The 21801-nt window shown below is 40.2% G+C and overlaps 1 protein-coding gene across 1 annotated transcript; it reads right to left on the bottom strand.

The window, feature by feature from the left end:
- Window positions 1-2417: 2417 nt before the first annotated feature.
- LOC138870741 (uncharacterized mitochondrial protein AtMg00810-like) lies at window positions 2418-2888 on the bottom strand. Its single transcript, XM_070148576.1, has one exon. The coding sequence runs from the start codon at window positions 2886-2888 to the stop codon at window positions 2418-2420; it is 471 nt and encodes a 156-aa protein (XP_070004677.1).
- Window positions 2889-21801: the final 18913 nt, after the last annotated feature.

The following is a 21801-nucleotide window of genomic DNA, read 5'->3' as shown; positions in this document are numbered from 1 at the left end:
GTTGTATTGTTGTGGAAAAATTTTTTTCTTGATAAGTGGTGGCTCTTGAGGTAAGTGTGCTTAAAGAAGTATGGAGTTAATATATATATTGATGTGAATGTGGAGTTATGGTTTGACATAAGTATGAGTTTGAATGTTAGAGTATATGTATTAAAGTGTTTAGGGAGGTGTCGTCACTCTTATATCGAAATGTATCCTACCCGACCCGTAGCCTACATTACAACCAATTAAAGTCCTACTTGATCCTAGACTGAATGAGCTCGATTAGTAGAGTAGTACATTATGGGCAAGCCTATGGTGCATCTTTTGTGGCATATGAATGTTATTTATGAGAGTGAGTGAATTTTTTCTATCTTGAGTTCTTAATTGTTCTTAAATTTTTTGGTGTGTGGAACTACTCTCTTTTGTTGTATGAGGGCACTTGATTCATGAAGGAAAGGTAATGTCAGTGACCTCTATGTTAGAGTAAGTAAGTTGTGAATAATGCATGGTACTTGTGAGTCAAATCTTTAGTTGAAGATGTTACACTTTTGTGCTTAGTCTATTTTAAATATTCTTGGTGTGATGAGCTAGGAGAATTGTTTAAAAAAAAAGGTCGTGTCTATATAAAGTGTAGTTTGATTGCTCGAGGACGAGCAATAGTTTAAGTGTGGGGTGTTGATGAGAGGCTATAATTGCATATTTTAGTCGCTTATTACACTCTAATTCACTGTATTTTAATTGAGTTTGAGCTTTAATCACTAGTGTTTTGCACTAATTGTATATTTTATGCCTTGTAGGAGTGATTTCGAGCTATGTAGATATTATGGAATGTATTCAAGTGATTTGGAGCATTGAAGTCTGAGTAAAATCCAAGGAATCAAGCCGGGATCGTGTTCGGAGATCAATGGATGATAGTTAAGAACGAAACGGAGAATCAAGCGGGTATACGACGCACTGTCTAGTAAAATGCACATAATATTTTTCTCAGAAGTCCGTTTGGGCTCCACAATCATTGGAAAGCTATTTGAAAGGGCTACAACTTTCATGTTTTGCATTTTTGCAAATTCCAGCTACCGCGGCGCGTGGAGCGACGCCTGTGAAAATTTCTTGCAGCCAGTCAGAATCAGCAATCTAAACTTTTCCATTGCCGCCCCGCATGGTGCATCGCACCATGTGGTGTGGTAGTGCAAATTTTACAAAGTCAGAGTCCTAGCAGGAAAAGGTGTTTCATTTAGGCCTGACCCTATTTGGTATAAATACTTGTAAAAATACTATTTTGAAGGAGTTGGACATACTTTTGACATATCTTAGACCTAAGGAGTCTAAGGAGATCGAGATTCGACCTAAGGAGGCAGAGACACAATAGGAGCAAGGCAGGGAATTCTTCTACGAGTTTTTCCGTCCTCTTCCTATTTTTCAGTGTTGGTTATGACTTTTATTATTGTAGTTTTACATACTATTATGAATAGCTAATTTGTTATCTAGGGTTTTGATGGAACCTTTTGTTGGATAAATTCTTGTTATGTTTTTATATAATTGAGCCATAATATTTTCTCTATTTGTTCAACTATATTATTCTTGTGGTTGATTGAAGCGCCCTCAATTAGTTATGCTTATTTAGTATGTATTACTCGGGAGAGAGAGTATATTTAGGTAGTTGTTGAATAATATCACTCCCGATGTATGTGAGGAATCAATAACCAAGGGTTTAAAGGTGAGATTAGGGATAACGAAACCTTGGGTGTGATCTAAGTGAGCTGTAATTAAAGCCAACTAGCGTAACTCGGGAGAGTATGTCTAGTAAATTGTTATAATTACTCGGGAGAGAATTACAACACGCAGTGTGCTCATGATCGGTAGAGAATACTTAGGCAAAATTATAGAAGACATAGCGGGAAGGATTCCGATAATTGGGAAATCATAACTCTAGACCTCCTTAATCTTGTCTTTAACCCTTAGTATCTGTAGTTGTTAATTTACTATTTTATTTTGTTAGTTAATTAGTTAAACACAAGAATCTTAATATCTATAAGTTAGGAACTGTTCAAGCTTGTCTTCTTGGTGATAGTGAACAGCTGTAGCTAGGCCTTAGTTCTCTGTGGGATTCGACTCCGAACTTTTAAACTGGATTATATTTGCAACGACCACTTAGTCCTTTTTATAAGGCATAGTTGGGCGTGATCATTGAACTTCTTGAAACTGTACCTTGCTTCTTTGATTTCTAGGATATCAAGACTTCTCCAAACTTGATCATATAACCAGTTACCGATCTTCTTGTTTCCACATAAACACCCCAGTCTGAATCACAACAGGTAGTTAACTTCATATTTCCATCTGCTGGCATGAATTGGCCTTGACCTGGAGTTCCCTTTATATACCTGATGACCCTCATGGCTGCAGTCATGTGAGATTGTTTAGGAGAATGCATGAACTTACTAAACTTGAACCACAAAGGCTATGTCAGGCCTAGTCATGGTTAAGTACAATCGTCTGCCTACTATTCTCTGATATTTCCCTTTGTCTTCAAGTTCATTGTCATTGTCACTACCATTCTTGGTGACAACCTTATCAAATTCCATAGAGGTTAGCTTGTGATTGAACTCTAGTGGACTAGTTACTGGTCCACCTAACAAACCTAGTTCAGAAACTAGTTCAAGTGCATACTTTCTTTGGCACATTTGAATTTCTTTTTCTGATCTAGAAAATTCAATGCCCAAGAAGTATTTTAGTTCCCCAAGATCTTTCATTTTGAATCTGACTTGTAAGTCCTTCCTCACTTGCTCAATCAGCTTCAAGTTGGTTCCTGTTGCTAAGAGATCATCCACATAGACAAGTATGACCACCTGATGTGATTCTTTTTGTTGTGTGAAGAGAGAATAGTCATAATGAGAGTGTTTAAACCCCATATTCAATAGAGCTTCTGTTAACTTCAAGTTCCACTATCTAGGAGCTTGTTTGAGCCCATACAAGGACTTGTTGAGCTTGCACACCTTTTGATACACCCCCTGGCTTGAAAATCCAATTGGAATTTGCATAAAGACTTCTTCAGAAAGATCCCCTTGAAGAAATGTATTATGCATATCTATCTGAAATATGTATCGGTGAGAAGCTATCACGACCAAGATTTCCCACCCTTGGGAGTCGTGATGGCGCCTACTAGTGAAAGCTTGGCAAGCCAATCATTACAATTATTTAACCCATTTCATTTTTAATCCCTTAACAATTGTGAGTTAATATTTTATAAATAGCGGAAGAACAAAATGTAACAATTTAAACTAATACCGACAAATCCATAAACAAAAGCTACCCAGAACTGGTGTCACAATCTCATAGACTATCTAGGAATACTACAAATAGGGGTCTGAAAGATAAATACAAAGCTATTTCTGAAATACATAAAAGAAACAATATGGAAATATAGAAGGAGATGTCAAGGCTTGCGGACGCCTGCAGGACTACCTCGGGTCGCCTGATGGACTGAAGGCAACAACCTCATTGCGGTCTGAAAGTTGTAGCACCGGGATCTGCACACAGTGCAGAGTGTAGTATCAGCACAACCGACCCCATGTGCTGGTAAGTGCCTAGCCTAACCTCAGCGAAGTAGTGACGAGGCTAGGACAAAACTACAAAATAAACCTGTGCAGTTATATCATATACAACAAGTAATAATGACATAAACTAGCAGTTAAAGATGGGAAGGGGAAAACATGCTGCGGGGAACATCATGTACAAACAAATTTCAGTAAAGAAGTGAAACAAATACAAAAATTCAACTGTAAGCAAGAATAAGGAAGTCAAGGAGAAGTGCACGACATCACCCTTCGTGGTTTTACTCTCGTTCTCACCATAAGAATCAATATAATCGGCATGACATCACCCTTCGTACTTTTACCTCACATAATCATGGCACAGAATGATCCTTCGTGCATTATCACTCATATTATGGCACGACATTGTACATCGTGAGGCACGACATCACCTTTCATGCTTTAACCTCACAATATCGGCACGACATCACCCTTCGTGCTTTTACCTCACAATATCGGCACGACATCACCCATCGTGCATTAAGACCCTCAAAATCATGCACAACATCACCCTTCGTGGTTTACATTCTTCCTCACCCAATCAAAAATCACAAAGCAATTTGGGCAAGGGAATCAATAATATCACAATAAAATCACGGCAAGGGAACAATAGTATAACAACAATATCCCGGCAAGGGAACAATAGCATAAGTAATAAAATTCTGGCAAGGGAGATAATATCAAAAGCAATAACATCCCAGCAAGGGAGACAATATAATAAACCTTTTCTCTTTTCCACAATTACTTCACAACTCAATTCTCAACTTGATCCAACACTCTACAATTTTCAATTACCAATAATACTTCCACAAGCCTTGTTCAACAATAGAAATCATCATATAAAGCATGAACAATACGAAATGGAGTCACATCAATAATAGTGTAAGACTCACAGGCATGCTTGACACCGATGTATAGATACTCGTCACCACACCTATAAGTCTACTCAACAATTAACACATAGCAATTAAGACACAACTCCTAATCCCTCAAGGTAAGGTTAGACCAAACACTTACCTCAATGCCACGAACACAATTCAAGCCTCGACTATTGCTTTACCTCTCATTTCCACCACCAATTCACTTGTATCTAGCCTCAATTTACTTAATGATATCAATAATTGCTAAATGAATCAATTCTAATGCATGCAAATAGGTTTTCTAAAGATTTCCCCAAAAGTCAAAAATCGATCCCGGGCCCACATCATCAAAACTCGAGGTTCGAGCCAAAACCCGATTACCCATTCACCCACGAACTCAAATATATAATTTGTTTTGAAATTGGACCTCAAATCAAGGTCCAAATCCCAAAAATTTGAAAATCCTAAGTTCTACCCAAAATACCCAATTTCCCCCATGAAAACCCTTGATTTTGAATAGAAATCATGTGAAAAGATGTTGTAGATTAAAGAAAATGAGTTAGAAACGACATACAATTGATTTGGAGAAGAACTTTTCTTTAGAAAATCGCCCAAGAGAGCTTAGGATTTGAGAGAGTTTGAAAAATGAAGAAAAATGCGTCTAAGTCCAAATTAACTGGTCGTAGATGTCGCAATTGCGAGCCCATTCAGGACCTGTTGTCTTCGCAAATGTGAAGAATCTGCCGCATTTGCGACCATGGGAAAATCCTGTCACCTTCGCAATTGCGAAGGAAACATCTCATTTGCGATTGGGAGGGCTTCGCAATTCCTACCCAGTGTTCGCATTTGCGAAAAGGGCCTGCCCAGGCTTGGTTCGCCTTTGCGACACTGAGGTCGCAATTACCAAGCCTGTCCACTTCGCAATTGCAAAGCCTGATCTCGCAATTGCGAGATCAGAGGCATGGGCAAAAATACCCGATTCCAACACTTGCTTATAAGTCCAATTTCACTTCGTGGCCTATCCAAAACTCACCCGAGTCCTCGGGGCTCCAAACCAAACATGCACACAAGTTCAAAAACATCATACAGACTTGCTGGTGCGATCAAATCATCAAAATAACATCAACAACTATGAATTAAGCCTCAAATTCATGAAATCACTCAAGAACATCAAAATTTCCAATTTCTCAAATAAAGGTCAGATTTATACTAAACGAACTCCTATTCTTACCAAACTTCACAGATTCAACTTAATTATTATATAAGACTTGTACCGGGCTCCGGAACCAAAATATGGGCCCGATACCATCAATTTCAAACCTCTTTTCATTTGCAAAAACTTTTATAATTTCAGTTAAACAATTTCTTTCAAAAATTCATTTCTCGGGCTTGGGACCTCGAAATTCGATTCCGGGCATACGCCCATGTCCCAAATTTTACTACGGAACCTACGAGACCATCAGATCACGGGTCTGGATCCGTTTACCAAGAATGTTGAGCAAAGTCAATTTTATTCGATTTTAAAAGCCAATTTCCTTATTTTACTTAGTTTTCACATAAAAGCTTACCCGAAATGCGCCCGGTCTGCGCACACAAATCGAGGTGAGACAAAAGAGAGGTTTTTAAAGACATAAAAAAAGTTCCTGAGTCGGAGAAACGATGGATATATCGGCTCCGCATATCAGACTCGGACTCCCAGGTAGCTGCCTCAACAGGCTGACCTCTCCACTAAACATGAACAATAGGGAAACTCTTCATTCTCAACTGACGAACCTGCCGGTCTAGAATAGCTACCGACTCCTCCTCATAGGACAAGTCCTTGTCCAACTAGACAGTGCTGAAGTCTAACACGTGGGATGGATCGCTGTGATACTTCTGAAGCTTGGACATATGAAACACTGGATGCACGACTGGTAAACTCAACGACAACGCAAGTCTCTAAGCCACCTCTCCCACTCGATAAAGAATCTCAAACGGGCCAATGAATCTAGTGTTAAGCTTGCCCCTCTTCGTAAATCTCATCACGCCCTTCATAGGTGACACCCGAAGCAACACTCGCTTGCCAACCATGAATGCCACATCGCGAACCTTACGGTCGACATAACTCTTTTTCCTGGACTGAGCTGTACGAAGCCTATCCTAAATGATCCTGACCTTGTCCAAGGCATCCTGTACTATATACGTACCCAACAACCGAGCCTCTCCCGGCTCAAACCATCCAACCGGTGACCGATACCACCTACCATATAAAGCCTCAGAAGGAGCCATCTAGATGCTCGACTGGTAACTGTTGTTGTAGGGAAACTCAGCTAAAGGCAAAAACTGATCCCACGAGCCTCCAATGTCAATGACACAAGCTCATAGCATATCCTCAAAAATCTGAATAGTACGCTCAGACTCCCCGTTCGTCTGAGGATGAAATGCTATGCTCAACTCGACCCGTGTGCCCAACTCATGCTGAACTGCTCTCTAGAAATGTGAGGTAAACTGTGTATCTCTGTCAAAAATGATAGACACGGGCACACCATGAAGATGAACAATCTCCCAGATATAGATCTCGGCTAACCTCCCAAAAGAATAGAAAACTGCCACAGGAATGAAATGTGCTGACTTGGTCAGCCTATCAACAATAACCCACGCTGCATCGAACTTCCTTTGAGTCTATGGGAGTCCAACAATGAAGTCCATAGTGATACGCTCTCACTTCCACTTAGGAATCTCAATCTTCTAGAACAAACCACCAGGTCTCTGATGCTCGTACTTTACCTGCTGATGATTCAAACACCGAGCCACATATGCAACAATATCCTTCTTCATCCTCCTCCACCAATAATGCTTCCACAAATCCTGATACATCTTAGCGGCGCTCAGATGAATAGAGTACCGGGAGCTATGGGCATTCTCTAAAATCAACTATCAAAGTCCATCCACATTAGGTACGCAAACTCGACCCTGCATCCTCAAAACTCCATCATCTCCAACTATAACTTGCTTGGAACCTCCGTGCCGCACTGTGCCTCTAAGGATAAGCAAATAAGGATCATCATACTGCCGATCTTGGATACGCTTAAATAATGAAGAACGAGCGACCGTGCAAGCTAACACGCGGCTGGGTTCAGAAACATCCAACCTCACGAACTGATTGGCCAAAGCCTGAACATCCAAAGCAAGAGGTCTCTCACCGACCGAAATATACACAAGACTGCCCATACTGGCTAACTTTCTACTCAAGGCATCGGCCACCACATTGGCCTTTCCCGGGTATAAGATGGTGATATCATAGTCTTTCAATAGCTCCAACCACCTTCGCTGCCTCAAATTTAGCTCTTTCTGCTTGAACAAATACTATAGACTCTTGTGATCTTTGAACACCTCACATGACACGCCATATAGATAATGCCTCCAAATCTTCAACGCGTGAACAATGGTTGCTAACTCCAAATCATGAACTGGGTAGTTCTTCTCATGAATATTTACCTGTCATGAAGCATAAGTAATGACCTTGCCATCCTGCATCAACACCGCACCAAGTCCAATACGAGATGCGTCACAATAAACTGTATGTGGCCCTGAACATGTGGGAAAAACCAACACCGGCACCGTAGTCAAAGCTGTCTAGAGCTTCAAAAAGCTTTCCTCACACTCGTCCGACCACCTGAACTGGACACCCTTTTGGGTCAACCTGGTCATTGGGGCTGCAATAGATGAAAACCCCTCCACAAATCGATGGTAATAGCCTGCCAAACCCAAGAAACTCCGAATCTCTATAGCTGATGCGGGTCTAGGCCAGTTCTTGACTGCCTCTATCTTCTTCGGATCCACTTGAATACACTCTGCTGAAACAACGTGACCCAAGAATGCAATTGAACACAACCAGAACTCACATTTCGAAAACTTAGCATACAACTGACTATCTCTCAAAGTATGAAGAACAACTCTCAGATGCTACTAATGCTCCTCCCGGCTACGGGAACAGATCAAAATATCATTAATGAAGACTATCACGAATGAATTGAAGTAAGGCTTGAACACTCAGTTCATCAAATCCATAAAAGCTACTGGGGTAGTTGTCAACCCAAATGACATCACCAAGAACTCATAATGCTCGCACCAAGTGCGGAAACCTGTCTTAGGGACATCGGATGCCCTAATTTTCAACTGATGGTAGCCAGATCTCAAGTCAATCTTCGAAAATACCTTGGCACCCTGAAGCTGATCAAACAAATCATCAATCCTCGGCAATGGATACTTATTCTTGATTGTAACCTTGTTCAACTGCCTGTAATCTATACACATCCTCATCAATCCATCCTTCTTCTTACAAACAACACCGGCACACCCCAAGGCGAGACACTAGGTCTAACAAAGTCTTTATCAAGCAAGTCTTGCAACTTCTCCTTCAATTCTTTCAACTCAGGCGGGGCCATACGATATGGCAAGATAGAAATGGGCTGAGTGCCCAGAGCCAAATCAATGCAGAAATCAATATCCCTATTAGGTGGCATACCCAGAATGTCTGAAGGAAATACCTTAAAAACTCACGAAAAACAGGCACAGAATCCATTGAAGGAACCTCGACACTAGAATCACGAACATATGCCAAATAGGCCAAACACCCCTTCTCGACCATACACCGAGCCTTCATATATGAGATAACCCTACGGATAGAATGACCAGAAGTCCCTCTCCACTCTAAATGAGGTAAACCCAGCAAGGCTAAGGTCACAGTCTTGGTATGACAGTCCAAGATAGCGTGGTAAGGTGATAACCAGTCCATCCCCAATGTGATATCAAAATCAACCATATCTAAAAGTAACAAATCTACTCGAGTCTCAAGACTTCCAATCACAACTATACATGAATGATGGACACGATTTACCACAATAGAATCACCTACCGGTGTAGACACATATACACGAGCACTAAAAGAATCACTAGGCATGAACAGATACAGTGCAAAATAAGATGACACATAGGAGTATGTAGATCCTGGATCAAATAGAACTGAATCACCTCTACTATAGACCATAACAGTACCTATGATAACTGCATCGGAAGCCTAGCCTCAGGCCTAACTAAAAGAGTATAAAATCAGGGCTGGGCCCCACCACTCTGAACTACATCTCTAGGACGGCCTCCTGCTGGCTGGCCTCCACCTCTAGCGGCCTGACCTCCAACTCTAATACCTCTACCTCTACGTTTAGCACCTCTACCTCCACCTCTAGCTGGTTGAGCGGGCAATGGAACACTCGGTGCCTGAACCATGGAATGGGAACCCTGATGCTGAGAGCTGCTCGGTGCTCGAGGGCAAAATATAGCAATATGCCTCGTATCTCCACAAGTATAACAAGCCCTCGGCTGCTGACCCTGACGGCCTGAATAACCACTCTAAAAACTCTAGAGCAGAGGTGCACTGATAGGAGCTGGCGGTGCACTGTAGGGAAACTAATCTGAATATTGCATATGAGAAGCACGACCACCTAGAGCACTATGAGAAGCCTGAAGTGCTGAATGAAACGGCCTGGAAGAAAGGCCCCTACCAAAAGAATCTCTGCCTCCAGATGAGGCACCACTGAACCTGTCCAAATGACGAAGCCTATTGTCAGACCCCTGACCACTCCCATGTGATAGAACCATCTCAACTCTCCTGGCCACATTGGCCGCATCCTGAAAAAATCTCGCCCCCCATCTCCTTAGCCATCTGCAATCGAATAGGCTGAACGAGTCCCTCAATGAACCTCCTCACTCTCTCTCTCTCAGTGGGAAGTATAAGAAGAGCATGACGGGCCAAGTCAATGAATCTGGTCTCATGCTGAGTGACTGTCATAGAACCCTACTGGAGAAGCTCAAACTGCCTCCGATAGTTCTCCCTCTGAGTGATAGGAAGAAACTTTTCCAGAAATAGCTGAGAAAACTGATCCCAAGTCAAAGCTAGTGACCCAGCTGGTCTAGCCAAACAATAATCTCTCCACCAAGTCTTGGTGGATCCAGACAAATGAAAAGCAGCAAAGTCGACCCCATTGGTCTCAACTATCCCCATGTTCCGTAGAACCTCATGACAGTTGTCCAAATAATCCTGGGGATCCTCAGAAGATGTACCACCAAAAGTAGTAGTGAAGAGCTTGGTGAACCTATCCAATCTCCACAAGGCATCAGCCGACATAGCTAGCCCCTCTCCGGTCTATGCCACAATACCAAGCTGAACTACCCCAACTGGCTGAGCTGCTGGAGTCTAAAACTAGGAAGCCATCTGCTCCGGAGTGCAAGTATCATGAGTCTAGGCTCCTCCCCCAAACTATGAGATAGCTGGTGCTATAGGAAGCAAGTCTGCCTCTTGAGCTGGTCCTACTAGAACTGTCTGGGCTGGAACCTTATCGTCAAACTCAACCTGAGGCTCCGCCGCTGGTGCTGCTTCTCGTGCTCTTGGTTGAGCTTTACCTCTGCCTCAGGACCTAGCACGGCCTTGACCTCTACTCTTTGCAGGAGCTGTTGCTGGGGGCTCGGGCTACTGGTCAGCTGATGAAGTGGTACATGTTCTCACTATCTCGAAAGAATAGAGTGGAAGTTCAATTAGCATTGAGAAATCAAGTCGCACGACAGGAAAGAATAGATGTGAAGTTTTTCCTAACTCTGTAGCCTCTGGGGGATAATTACTGACGTCTCCATACCGATCCCTCAAACTCTACTAAGCTTGTCCATGAATTGTGAGACCTAAGCAACCTAGAGCTCTGATACCAACTTTTCATGACCCGAATTTCTCACCCTCGAGAGTCGTGATGGCGCCTACTAGTGAAAGCTAGGCAAGCCAACCATTACAATTATTTAACCCTTTTCATTTTTAATCTCTTAACAATTGTGAGTTAATATTTTATAAACAACGAAAATAATAAAGAGGAAGAACGAAATGTAACAATTTAAAATAATACTGATACAAATCCATAAACAAAAGCTACCTAGAACTGGTGTCACAATCTTACAGACTTTCTAGGAATACTACAAATAGGGATCTGAAAGATAAATACAAAGCTATTTCTAAAATACATAAAAGAAATAATATAGAAATATAGAAGGAGACGCCAAGGCTTGCAGACACCTACAGGACTACCTCGGGTCGCCTGATGGATTGAAGGCAGCAACCTCACTGTGGTCTGAAAGCTGCAGCACCGGGATCTGCACACAGTACAGAGTGTAGTATCAGCACAACTGATCCCATGTGCTGGTAAGTGCCTAGCCTAATCTTAGCGAAGTAGTGATGAGGCTAGGACAAGACTACCAAATAAACCTATGCAATTATATCACATACAACAAGTAATAATGACATAAACTAGCAATTAAAGATGGGAAGTGGAAAATATTCTGCGGGGAACATCATGTACAAACAAATTTCAGTAAAGAAGTGAAACGAATACAAAAATTCAACTGTAAGCAAGAATAAGGAAGTCAAGGACAAGTGCACGACATCACCCTTCGTGGGTTTACTCTCATTCTCACCATAAAAATCAATATAATCAGCACGACATCACCCTTCGTGCTTTTACCTCACATAATCATGGTACAGAATGATCCTTCGTTCATTATCACTCATATCATGGCACGACATTGTACATCGTGCGGCACGACATCACCCTTCGTGCTTTTACCTCACAATATCGGCACGACATTACCCTTCGTGCATTAACACTCTCTAAATTATGCACAACATTACCCTTCGCGCTTTACACTCTTCCTCACCCATGCAACAATCACAAAGCAATTTGGTCAAGGGAATCAATAATATAACAATAAAATCCTGGCAAGGGAACAATAACATAACAACAATATCCCGGGAAGGGAACAATAGCATAAGTAATAACATCCCGACAAGGGAGATAATATCAAAAGCAATAACATCTCGGCAAGAGAGGCAATATCATAAACCTCTTCTCTTTTCCACAATTACTTCACAACTCAATTCTCAACTTGAGCCAACGCTCTATAATGTTCAATTACCAATAATACTTCCACAAGCCTTGTTCAACAAAAGAAATCATCATATAAAGCATGAACAATACGAAATGGAGTCACATCAATCATAGTGTAAGACTCACGGGCATGCTTGACACCGACGTATAGATATTTGTCACCACACCTACAAGTCGTACTCAACAATTAACACATAGCAATTAAGACACATCTCCTAATCCCTCAAGGTAAGTTTAGACCAAACACTTATCTCAATGGCACGAACACAATTCAAGCCTCAACTATCGCTTTACCTCTTGTTTCCACCACCAATTCGCTTGTATCTAGCCACAATTTACTTAACGATATCAATAAATGCTAAATGAATCAATTCTAATGCATGAAAATAGATTTTCTAAAAATTTCCCCAAAAGTAAAAAATTGACCCTGGGCCCATATCGTCAAAACCCGAGGTTCGAGCCAAAACCCGATTACCCATTCACCCACGAACTCAAATATATAATTTATTTTGAAATTGGACCTCAAATCGAGGTCCAAATCCCAAAAATTTGAAAATCCTAAGTTCTACTCAAAACACACAATTTCCCCCATGAAAACCCTTGATTTTGAATTGAAATTATGTGAAAAGATGTTATAGATTAAAGAAAATGAGTTAGAAACGACATACAATTTATTTGGAGAAGAACATTTCTTTAGAAAATCGCCCAAGAGAGCTTAGGGTTTGAGAGAGTTTGAAAAATGAAGAAAAATGCGTCTAAGTTCAAATTAACTTGCCGCAAATGTCCCAATTGCGACCAGGGTTCGCAATTGCGAACCTATTCAGGACCTGTTGTCTTTTCAGTTGCGAAGAATCTGCCGCATTTGTGACCATGGGAAAATCCTGTCGCCTTCGCAAATGAGAAGGAAACATTGCATTTGTGATTGGGAGGGCTTCGCTATTCCCACCCTGTGTTCGCATTTGCGAAAAGGGCCTGCCCAGGCTTGGTTCGCATTTGCGACACTGGGGTCACAATTACCAAGCCTATCCACTTTGCAATTGCGAGATCAGAGGTCTGGGTAAAAATACTAGATACCATCACTTTTTCCTAAGTCCAATTTCACTCCGTGGCCTATCCAAAACTCACCCGAGCCCTCGAGGCTCCAAACTAAATATAAACGCAAGTCCAAAAATATCATACGGACTTGCTCGTGCGATTAAATCATCAAAATAACATCAACAACTTTGAATTAAGCCTCAAATTCATGAAATCACTCAAGAACATCAAAATTTCCAATTTCTCAAATTAAGGTCCGATTTATACTAAACAAACTCCGATTCTTACCAAACTTCATAGATTCAACTTAATTATTATATAAGACTTGTATCGGGCTCTGAAACTAAAATACGGGCCTGATACTATCAATTGCAAACCTCTTTCCATTTCTAAAAACTCTTATAATTTCAGTTAAATAATTTCTTTCAAAATTCATTTTTCGGGCTTGAGACCTCGTAATTCGATTTCGGGCATACGCCCAAGTCCCAAATTTTACTATGGAAACGAGACCGTCGGATCATGTGTCCGGGTCCGTTTACCAAGAATCTTGACCAAAGTCAACTTTATTCAATTTTAAAAGCCAATTTCCTTATTTTACTTAGTTTTCACATAAAAGCTTTCTGGAAATGTGCTCGGTCTGCGCACGCAAATCGAGGTGAGATAAAAGAGAGGTTTTTAAGGCCTCGGAATACAGAATTTACTTTGAAAACGAGTGATGAACTTTTGGGTCATCACAGAAGCTGCCGCTAGAGCCACCACAAACCTTATTGTAACTATTTTGGCCAAAGGAGAGAATGTCTCATTATAGTCCAACCCTTCCTATTGACTATAGCCTTTTGCTACAAGCCTGGCTTTATATCGTTCAACCTCTCCATTTCATTTGTATTTCACCTTGAACACCTACTTACAACCAATGGGAGATTTGTCCTGAGGCAAGTCAACTATGGTCCAGGTTTTGTTTTCTTCAAGTGCTACTATTTCTGCCTTCATAACATTAATCCAAAGAGGATCTTTGCATGCTTCAGCATAGGATGAAGGCTTCAGAACTGCTGAATAAGCAGCCAAGGAAGCTTTATAGGTAGGGGAGAGGTGATCATAACAGACATATGAGGAGATAGGATAAGAGCAGTTGGACTACTCAGACTGCACTACGTAGTCCTACATCCACACAGGTGGTTTAGAGGGTCTAGAAGATCTTATAAGATACTCTACAACTGGATGAACCACAAGCTGAAGGGTAATGAGGAACTGGGAGAAGAAGTAGAAGAATATGGTGGAAGAGAGATACCAGGAGAAGCACGAGAAGAAGACTAAGGAAGAGTCTTCTCAGAAATGGCAGAGGATACATGATCAAACATTTTAAGTTATAGAATAGGAAATAAAGGTGTGATTTGAGACTTCATGTCTCTGCAAGGAAAGATGTCTTCTTTGAAGACTGCATCTCTGCTAACAAAAAAATTCTAACTACCGAGATCATACAAATGATAGCCTTTTTGAGTAACAGAATACCCCAAATGCACAACATGTATTACTCTAGGACAGAACTTGTCAGTTTTCTTCATATTAGTGGCATATACCAAATACTTTTAAATGCTGTAAGGAAGGATCTTTGGAAAACAGTCTCTCAAATGGAGATTGGCCCCTTAGAAGAATGGTAGGTAGCCTATTCAACAGATACACTGCAGTTGTGACACATTCTCCCCAAAACCTTAAGGGAATAAATCCATGAAACCTCAAGGCTCTAGCCACATCCAAGATATATCTATGTCTTCTTTCTACCACTATATTCTACAGAGTTGTGTAGATGCAAGAGATTTGATGAATTACTCCATGTTCCTGAAGTAGCTGTTTTACCTGCTCATTGAAGAATTGGGATCCATTGTCTGTTCTGAGACACTTAACAACATAATTAAAATGAGTTTTGATCAATACAAGAAAATTTCTCAGAATAACAACAGAGTCAGACTTATTATTCATTAAAAAGATCCAAGTATATCTTGAGTAGTCTTCTACCAGGATCATAAAGTATTTCTTACCATCATGTGTTGGAACTCTATATGGAACCCAAACATCAGCATGGATAAGATCAAATGCAGAAATAGAACTGCTATTACTTAAGGAAAAGGGCAATCTTGTTTGCTTGGTAATAGGACATACAGTACAATTGTGATCTTTCACATGTAAGTTTTTTAGAGTACTAATGTTTCTCAAAACCTTCAGGGGTGGATGTCCAAGCCTCATATGCCACAAAGATATGCTATCACAATATGTATGTTCACCCTCAGTTTTATTCTTAGTACTGAAACTAGAAATGTTATATACATATGAGCTATTTACATATGAAGCAGGCATACTATGTTTACTGGTAGAATCGGAATTGAGTCTTTTCAGTATGTAGAGACCCTGATCCTCCGTACCAATCCCTATCACTTTCCCACTAAAGAGTTCCTGAAATAAGCAGAAATTAGGAATAAATGCTGCTAGACATTTTAGCTCTTTGGTGATCCTAGAGACTGATAACAGATTATACTCGAAGTCTGGAATGTATAGAACATTATGAAGAGTTCTATCTTGAAAAATATGTGAATCACCAGTTTTTTGAATAATTACTTGTTCTCCAGTAGGTAGATATACTTTGTTTATTTCCAAACCTGTCAATTCCTTGAATTTTCTAAGTAACTCCAAGTTGTGTACCATGTGATTAGTAGCCCCTGTGTCAACTATCCAATTATTGTCAACTCGATTAGACATAAGGGCTGTAGTAATACCTGTAGGTCCTACTTTAGCTGTGTTGGCTACAAGTTCAACTTCTTTTCCTTGGTTAAGCATTTACAAAATTTGAGAGTGTTGTTCTGGCATGAATAATTGAGCAGGTGATGAGAGTTGTGTAGTTGAAGAGCTCCAAGTAGCCTGACAACTGGACAGAGACAGATTCTGTTGCATATCAAATTCAGGACTTAGCACATTATCTCTTTGTGCACCAATGTGGTTTTATCTGTAATGTATGATTTAGGGGTGGCCATAATACCGATCGAACCGAAAAAATTGTTCGAACCGTAAACTTCTATTTATTCGGTCGGTTGGTGGTTTCTATTTTTTTATAATTTCGGTATTCGATTTGGTGATAGGTTTTACAACTTCGGTTTTAGGTTAAACCGAAAAACCGAAGTTTTCATTAAAGGACATAGTTTTCTTGAGCATATCTGTCTGCTTTCAAACAAATGTAGTAATATTTCTATTCAGAAATGTCTACTAAGACCTTTAGATGAAAACTCATGCAGTATTATTCACTAAATCATTGGACATTAGAATAAACTAAGTTGAGATAATTTACTTCAAAATATATGTTGTTATAAAATAACAGAAAGCTGTTGAACATTTATCTAGGGGAGAAGATCATGAAGAAACAAAATAGAAATTATAGAAATGGAAGACTGTTTCGAATCCACCCTTGCACTGCAAAAAACTTCAAATTACGGACACTACAACCTTCAAATGTTATATTCTAGAGTCATTTCATTGATCTAAACATGAGTTTTGGGTCAATAATGGTCATCTCACATATGTAGATATCGCTTCAATTTCCTAATGGAAATCACAACTTACCTCGCTATGTCCTGCACAATGATGACCCCATAAATACATGTTACGCCTAAGATCTTCCTTAAAAAAATACCAGAGTTAATGCACCTTAACTTATTAGTATGTCTTCATTCTGCAACCTATAATTCCAGAACAACATAATATGAAGGCTATTATAGTTGAATGCAACTTTCTCGTTATACTAGCAAGCACTTGATGTAATTTGTTCAAAATTGACCGAATTTAATCAAAAATTGACCAAACTAAATTAGCAAAAACCAAAGAAACCGAAATAATTTTTGTTCGGTTATTGGTGCACCAAATATAAAATAAAAAACCAAACAAACCGAACCAAACTTCATAAAAATCGAACCGAACCGGCCGATGCGCACCCCTAGTATGATTGGATGACACCAGTGTTGTGCTTGTGTAATAGAGAAATTGAACAGGTTATTAGCAAGTATCATTAATAATTCTTTCCATTATTACCTCGTCGAGTTTATTTATGATACTTGCTGAGTAAATAGGGTCCGTTGTACTCATACTACACTTCGAACGTTTTTCCCTTATTTTGAGCAGCTGTTTAGCTTGTGCTGGTATCACCTTCGCGATTGCAGAGGGAGGCTCGCAATCGCAGAGTTGAAAGTGGTGTCAGGTGATTTTTCTTCTACGCGTTTGCGATGACGAGGATGAGGACGAGTTCGCGATTGTGGAAGCTGAAGCTTTACGTTCACGAGAAAATGGTAGCGTTCGTGCAGCGTGTGAGGCAGGTCATTTTGTCTCTGTGTTCCCAAAAGTTCCCCACATCCGCGTAGGCTTGGCAGTTAGTGAAACACGATTGCATTATTGGTGTTGCGTTCGCGTAGGGTCTTTTGTGGAGCTTGTAATTTTTGATAAGTGAGGATTTTGACTACTTATTAGTGTCTTTTAGCTTTCGTTTTAGTCCAAAAGTGTATAATTGTATTCCCGAAAATTGATGAAATATACATAATTGCAGAAGTAATGGAAAATGATCCACAAAGATGAAATCCAAATCAAGAAGGAGTAATCTGAACTCAAGGACAAAAAGCAAGCACAAAAGCTCAAGTGCGGACTGCAGATTTCCATCTGCGGCCGCAGAATACGAAAGGAAATCCATCAAAGTGCTAGTGTAAAAGTGCAGACCGCACCATTATTGTGGGGCCGCAGAAGCTATGCAAGAGCTAAAATTCAAAAAGTAAGCACAATTATTGTGCGGCCGTAGAAGTCAGCTACGGGGCCACACTTAGAAATTTGTGGTCTGTAGAAGATCCCTACACGGCCGTACCAAGAATTGTGTAGACCACAGAATATGAGAGATGCGGCCGTATTCTAGAATTGTGCGGCCGCAAATTTAACTCCTATCAAGATTCAAGCAAAATGAGGACCTCACATGTAATTGTGCGGCCACATAACCTCCGAAAGGGCATTTTTGTCCGAAAATTCCAGCTTTGTATAAATAGACTAGTTTCACGAAATTAGGTGAAGTTTTGAATATTGAAACTCTTGTAGCCGTAGTTCCTTGCTTTTTAGGCAGCTTTAGCTTACTTTAGTGATTTAGCTTTGGATTTTTATCTTTTAATCTTTTAATATGAGTTTAATTATTATTTCTTCTCTATTTTCTTCTATACCAATTATGAGTAGCTAGATTTCTAACTAGGGTTGTGACCCAACCCTAGTGTGTAAACCTAATGGGTGTTTAATTTATGGCTTGTTTATAGTTGAGTGTTTATTATTTAGCTTTGTTCTTGTTTTTAATTGTAGTATTAATGGTTGCAAAAATTAGTTCATGACTATTTGACTTGGTCTCTACTCGAAAAAGAGAGACTTAGTCTAGAAAATGTTGGCTAACAAAAATTTGAGATAAAATCAAGAGATTGATAGTCAAAATTAAAGGGCTGAACCTAGAGATAGTAAAACCCGAATTGAGCATTTTATCAACTGGTTGGTTCAATACCCATTTGGACTTGGAAAAACCAATTTAGGCAAAATCACTCTCTTACCAAGAGGTATTGAGTGAGTACTTGAGTGTTGATAGCTATAATACACCCCGACCAACAAAACAAGCTTTAAAGTTTACAACTCGTTAGGGAAACACCTAAGTGAAGGTCATAGCCTTAGGACTTTTACATTGTTGAAAATTATCCAAAAACAATATTCTCTAGTTTCATTTCTTTAGAATTGTAATCCTTAGTGTTATTTTAGAAGCACAAACAAAACCATATTTGTGGAAGTGCAATCCAGATACTTCACGTGCTTAGTCCAAATATACATTACTTTATTCCATTCATATAGCTCCCTGTGGAATTCGACCCCGACTCTCAAGTGGGTATTACTATTGCATCGATCGTTTCATAACCTCGAATAGAGGTGTGACTTGGATGAGATCAATTTTTTGCGCTGTTGTGGGGAGCTAAAAACAGACTTAGCTATATATTTGGTTTTGTGTGTGAACTGTCTTCTTTTCCTTCCGTGTTACTAATCTTTTTTGTGAAACAATTGGAGGTGAAATAATGGTTCTCAACAATAATGACCCTCTTGGAAACATGCCTTTGGGGGATGTGGACGTGGAAGATGACCAAGTTTAAGAGGTTCCTTTTGAAAGTCAAGCAAATCGAGGAGGACGACGGCCTCAAGACAACGTTCCCATTCCACCCCCTCCTCCACCAAGAGCGGCTCCACACTGGGTGTTGCCAAATGAAGGGTATGCAAGTGCCATAGTCCTACCCTGCATTAGGGCGGGCAACTTTCAAATCATAAATATTATGCTCACATTGTTAGAGCAATGGGGATTCATCACCGGGGCTCCGAATCAAAATGCGTACAAACACTTGAAGGGGTTTGTGGACACTTGCTGGGGGAGTAAACAGATAAACGACTCCGAGGATACTTTAAGGTTGAGACTATTTCCTTTATCTCTATGGGGGAAAGCTTTGGATTGGTTGGAAAGGTTGCCAAACCATTCCTTCCATACATGGGATGAATTGGCGGAGAAATTTATTTCCAAGTTCTTTTCTCCCAAGCATATTGCTACTCTTAGAGATGAGATTTTAGCATTCAAACAAGAACCAAATTAGCCTTTGCATGAGATATGGGAGAGGTATAGAACTATGGTGAAAGAGTACCTAAACAATGACATTACGGAGGCTATGATTTAACAAACTTTCTATAGGGCGATCAATACAACCAATCAATGCGTGGTCAACCAACTTGCCGGTGGAAGTTTCATGAAAATGTCATATGCGGGATCTTGTGAGATCTTAGATGAAATGGCGGATACTTCATCGGCATGGCAAAGTAGAGTAAATGTTCCTCAAGGTGATCCAAACATGATTCACCTACATAAAGAATTGCATGATCATGGGCAAGCAATTTCCAAGTTTACCACCACAAGAATCAATTATCCAAGGCTCAACTTCAACAAGTGTAACGTCCTAAGCAAGTCAATGCAATGGAGGGAGTTAGTATGATGGTAAACAAAAGAAGGCAAAAGCGTCCACAATTGCAAAATCGTGTGGAAAACTTTGTACAAGATGATAGTGGGTTTGATTAAGATGAATCTTATAATAAACAAGAGGAGGAAGTACAATATGTGAACAACTTCCAAGGGCAAAAAAACAACTGTCAAGGCCCCGAATCAACAGCAATGGCAACCTCAAGGAAATCAAGGGAATTGAAATTCTAACAACCAAGGAATGGTGGTAACAACCAAGGGAATTGGAACAATCAAAACAATCAAGGAAATTGGAATGGTCAAAATAACCTAGGCAAGTGGCAATAGTCAACGATATTGGGAGGCAACAACTAAGAGGGATGGAACAATAACCAAGGTAATCGGGGGTCGGGTTTTCAAAGGCCCCCGATGTATCAACAGCCGAGCAACCCGCCTCCTCATCCTTCCCATGGTCCGAGCTCTTTCAACAAAGAGATGGGACGAGTTGAGAACATGTTCAAATAAATGATGGAGATGAATGCCGACTCTGATTCTTAACTAGCCTCTCACAACACTTCAATTCGCAATTTGGAAGTTCAATTGGGGCAAATCTCGCAAGCTTTAAACACTTTTCCTAAGGGGGCACTACCAAGTGAAACGGTGGTGAACGTAAAGGGTGGGAACAACATGGGACATGCCATGGCTATTACTACTAGTAGTGGAAAATGGTGGGGATGCAACTACCTCAAGACAAAAGAAACTTGTAGATGATGAGCAAATGGTACAAGAAGATGAGTTCCCGAACAATGAGGTGAAAGCAAATGATGAAGTGAGGATTGATGTTGATGACAATGTGGAGGAGACTCAAGAGGAACTGAACCTATCTAGGCAGCACATTATGTACATATCAGAGCCGGTAGTGCCAAAGGCTAAGGAATCAATGTCTAGGCCTCCTTCTCCATACCCTCAAAGGCTTGCCAAGCAAAATGGTAAGAACCAATTTAAAAGTTCATTGACATGATGAAAAGTCTATCTATTAATGTGCCATTAGTTGAGGCTTTGGAGCAAATGCCCGATTATGCAAAGTTCATGAAGGATTTAGTGATAAAGAAGAAGTCCATGAATTGTAAAACTATAAAGATGACTCATCAAGTGAGTGCAATTGTTCACTCAATGGCTCCTAAATTTGAAGATCCCGACGCTTTCACAATCCCTTGTACCATTGTAAGTACCGACTTTGCTAACGCTCTTGTGATATTGGGGAAAGTATCAATTTGATGCCCTATTCGGTTTTTAAGACTTTGAGAATTGGAAAACCAAGACCCACATCTATGAGATTATAA

The sequence above is a fragment of the Nicotiana sylvestris genome, chromosome 6, assembly GCF_000393655.2.
Source record: "Nicotiana sylvestris chromosome 6, ASM39365v2, whole genome shotgun sequence".
Lineage (NCBI taxonomy): Eukaryota > Viridiplantae > Streptophyta > Magnoliopsida > Solanales > Solanaceae > Nicotiana > Nicotiana sylvestris.
Note: the sequence above shows the minus strand (reverse complement) of the source record. Positions and strands in the feature narration are given on the sequence as shown.

Excerpts from the sequence above, each read along its gene's own strand:
- LOC138870741 (XM_070148576.1), bottom strand. The coding sequence starts at position 2,888 with ATGGGGTTTAAACACTCTCATTATGACTATTCTCTCTTCACACAACAA.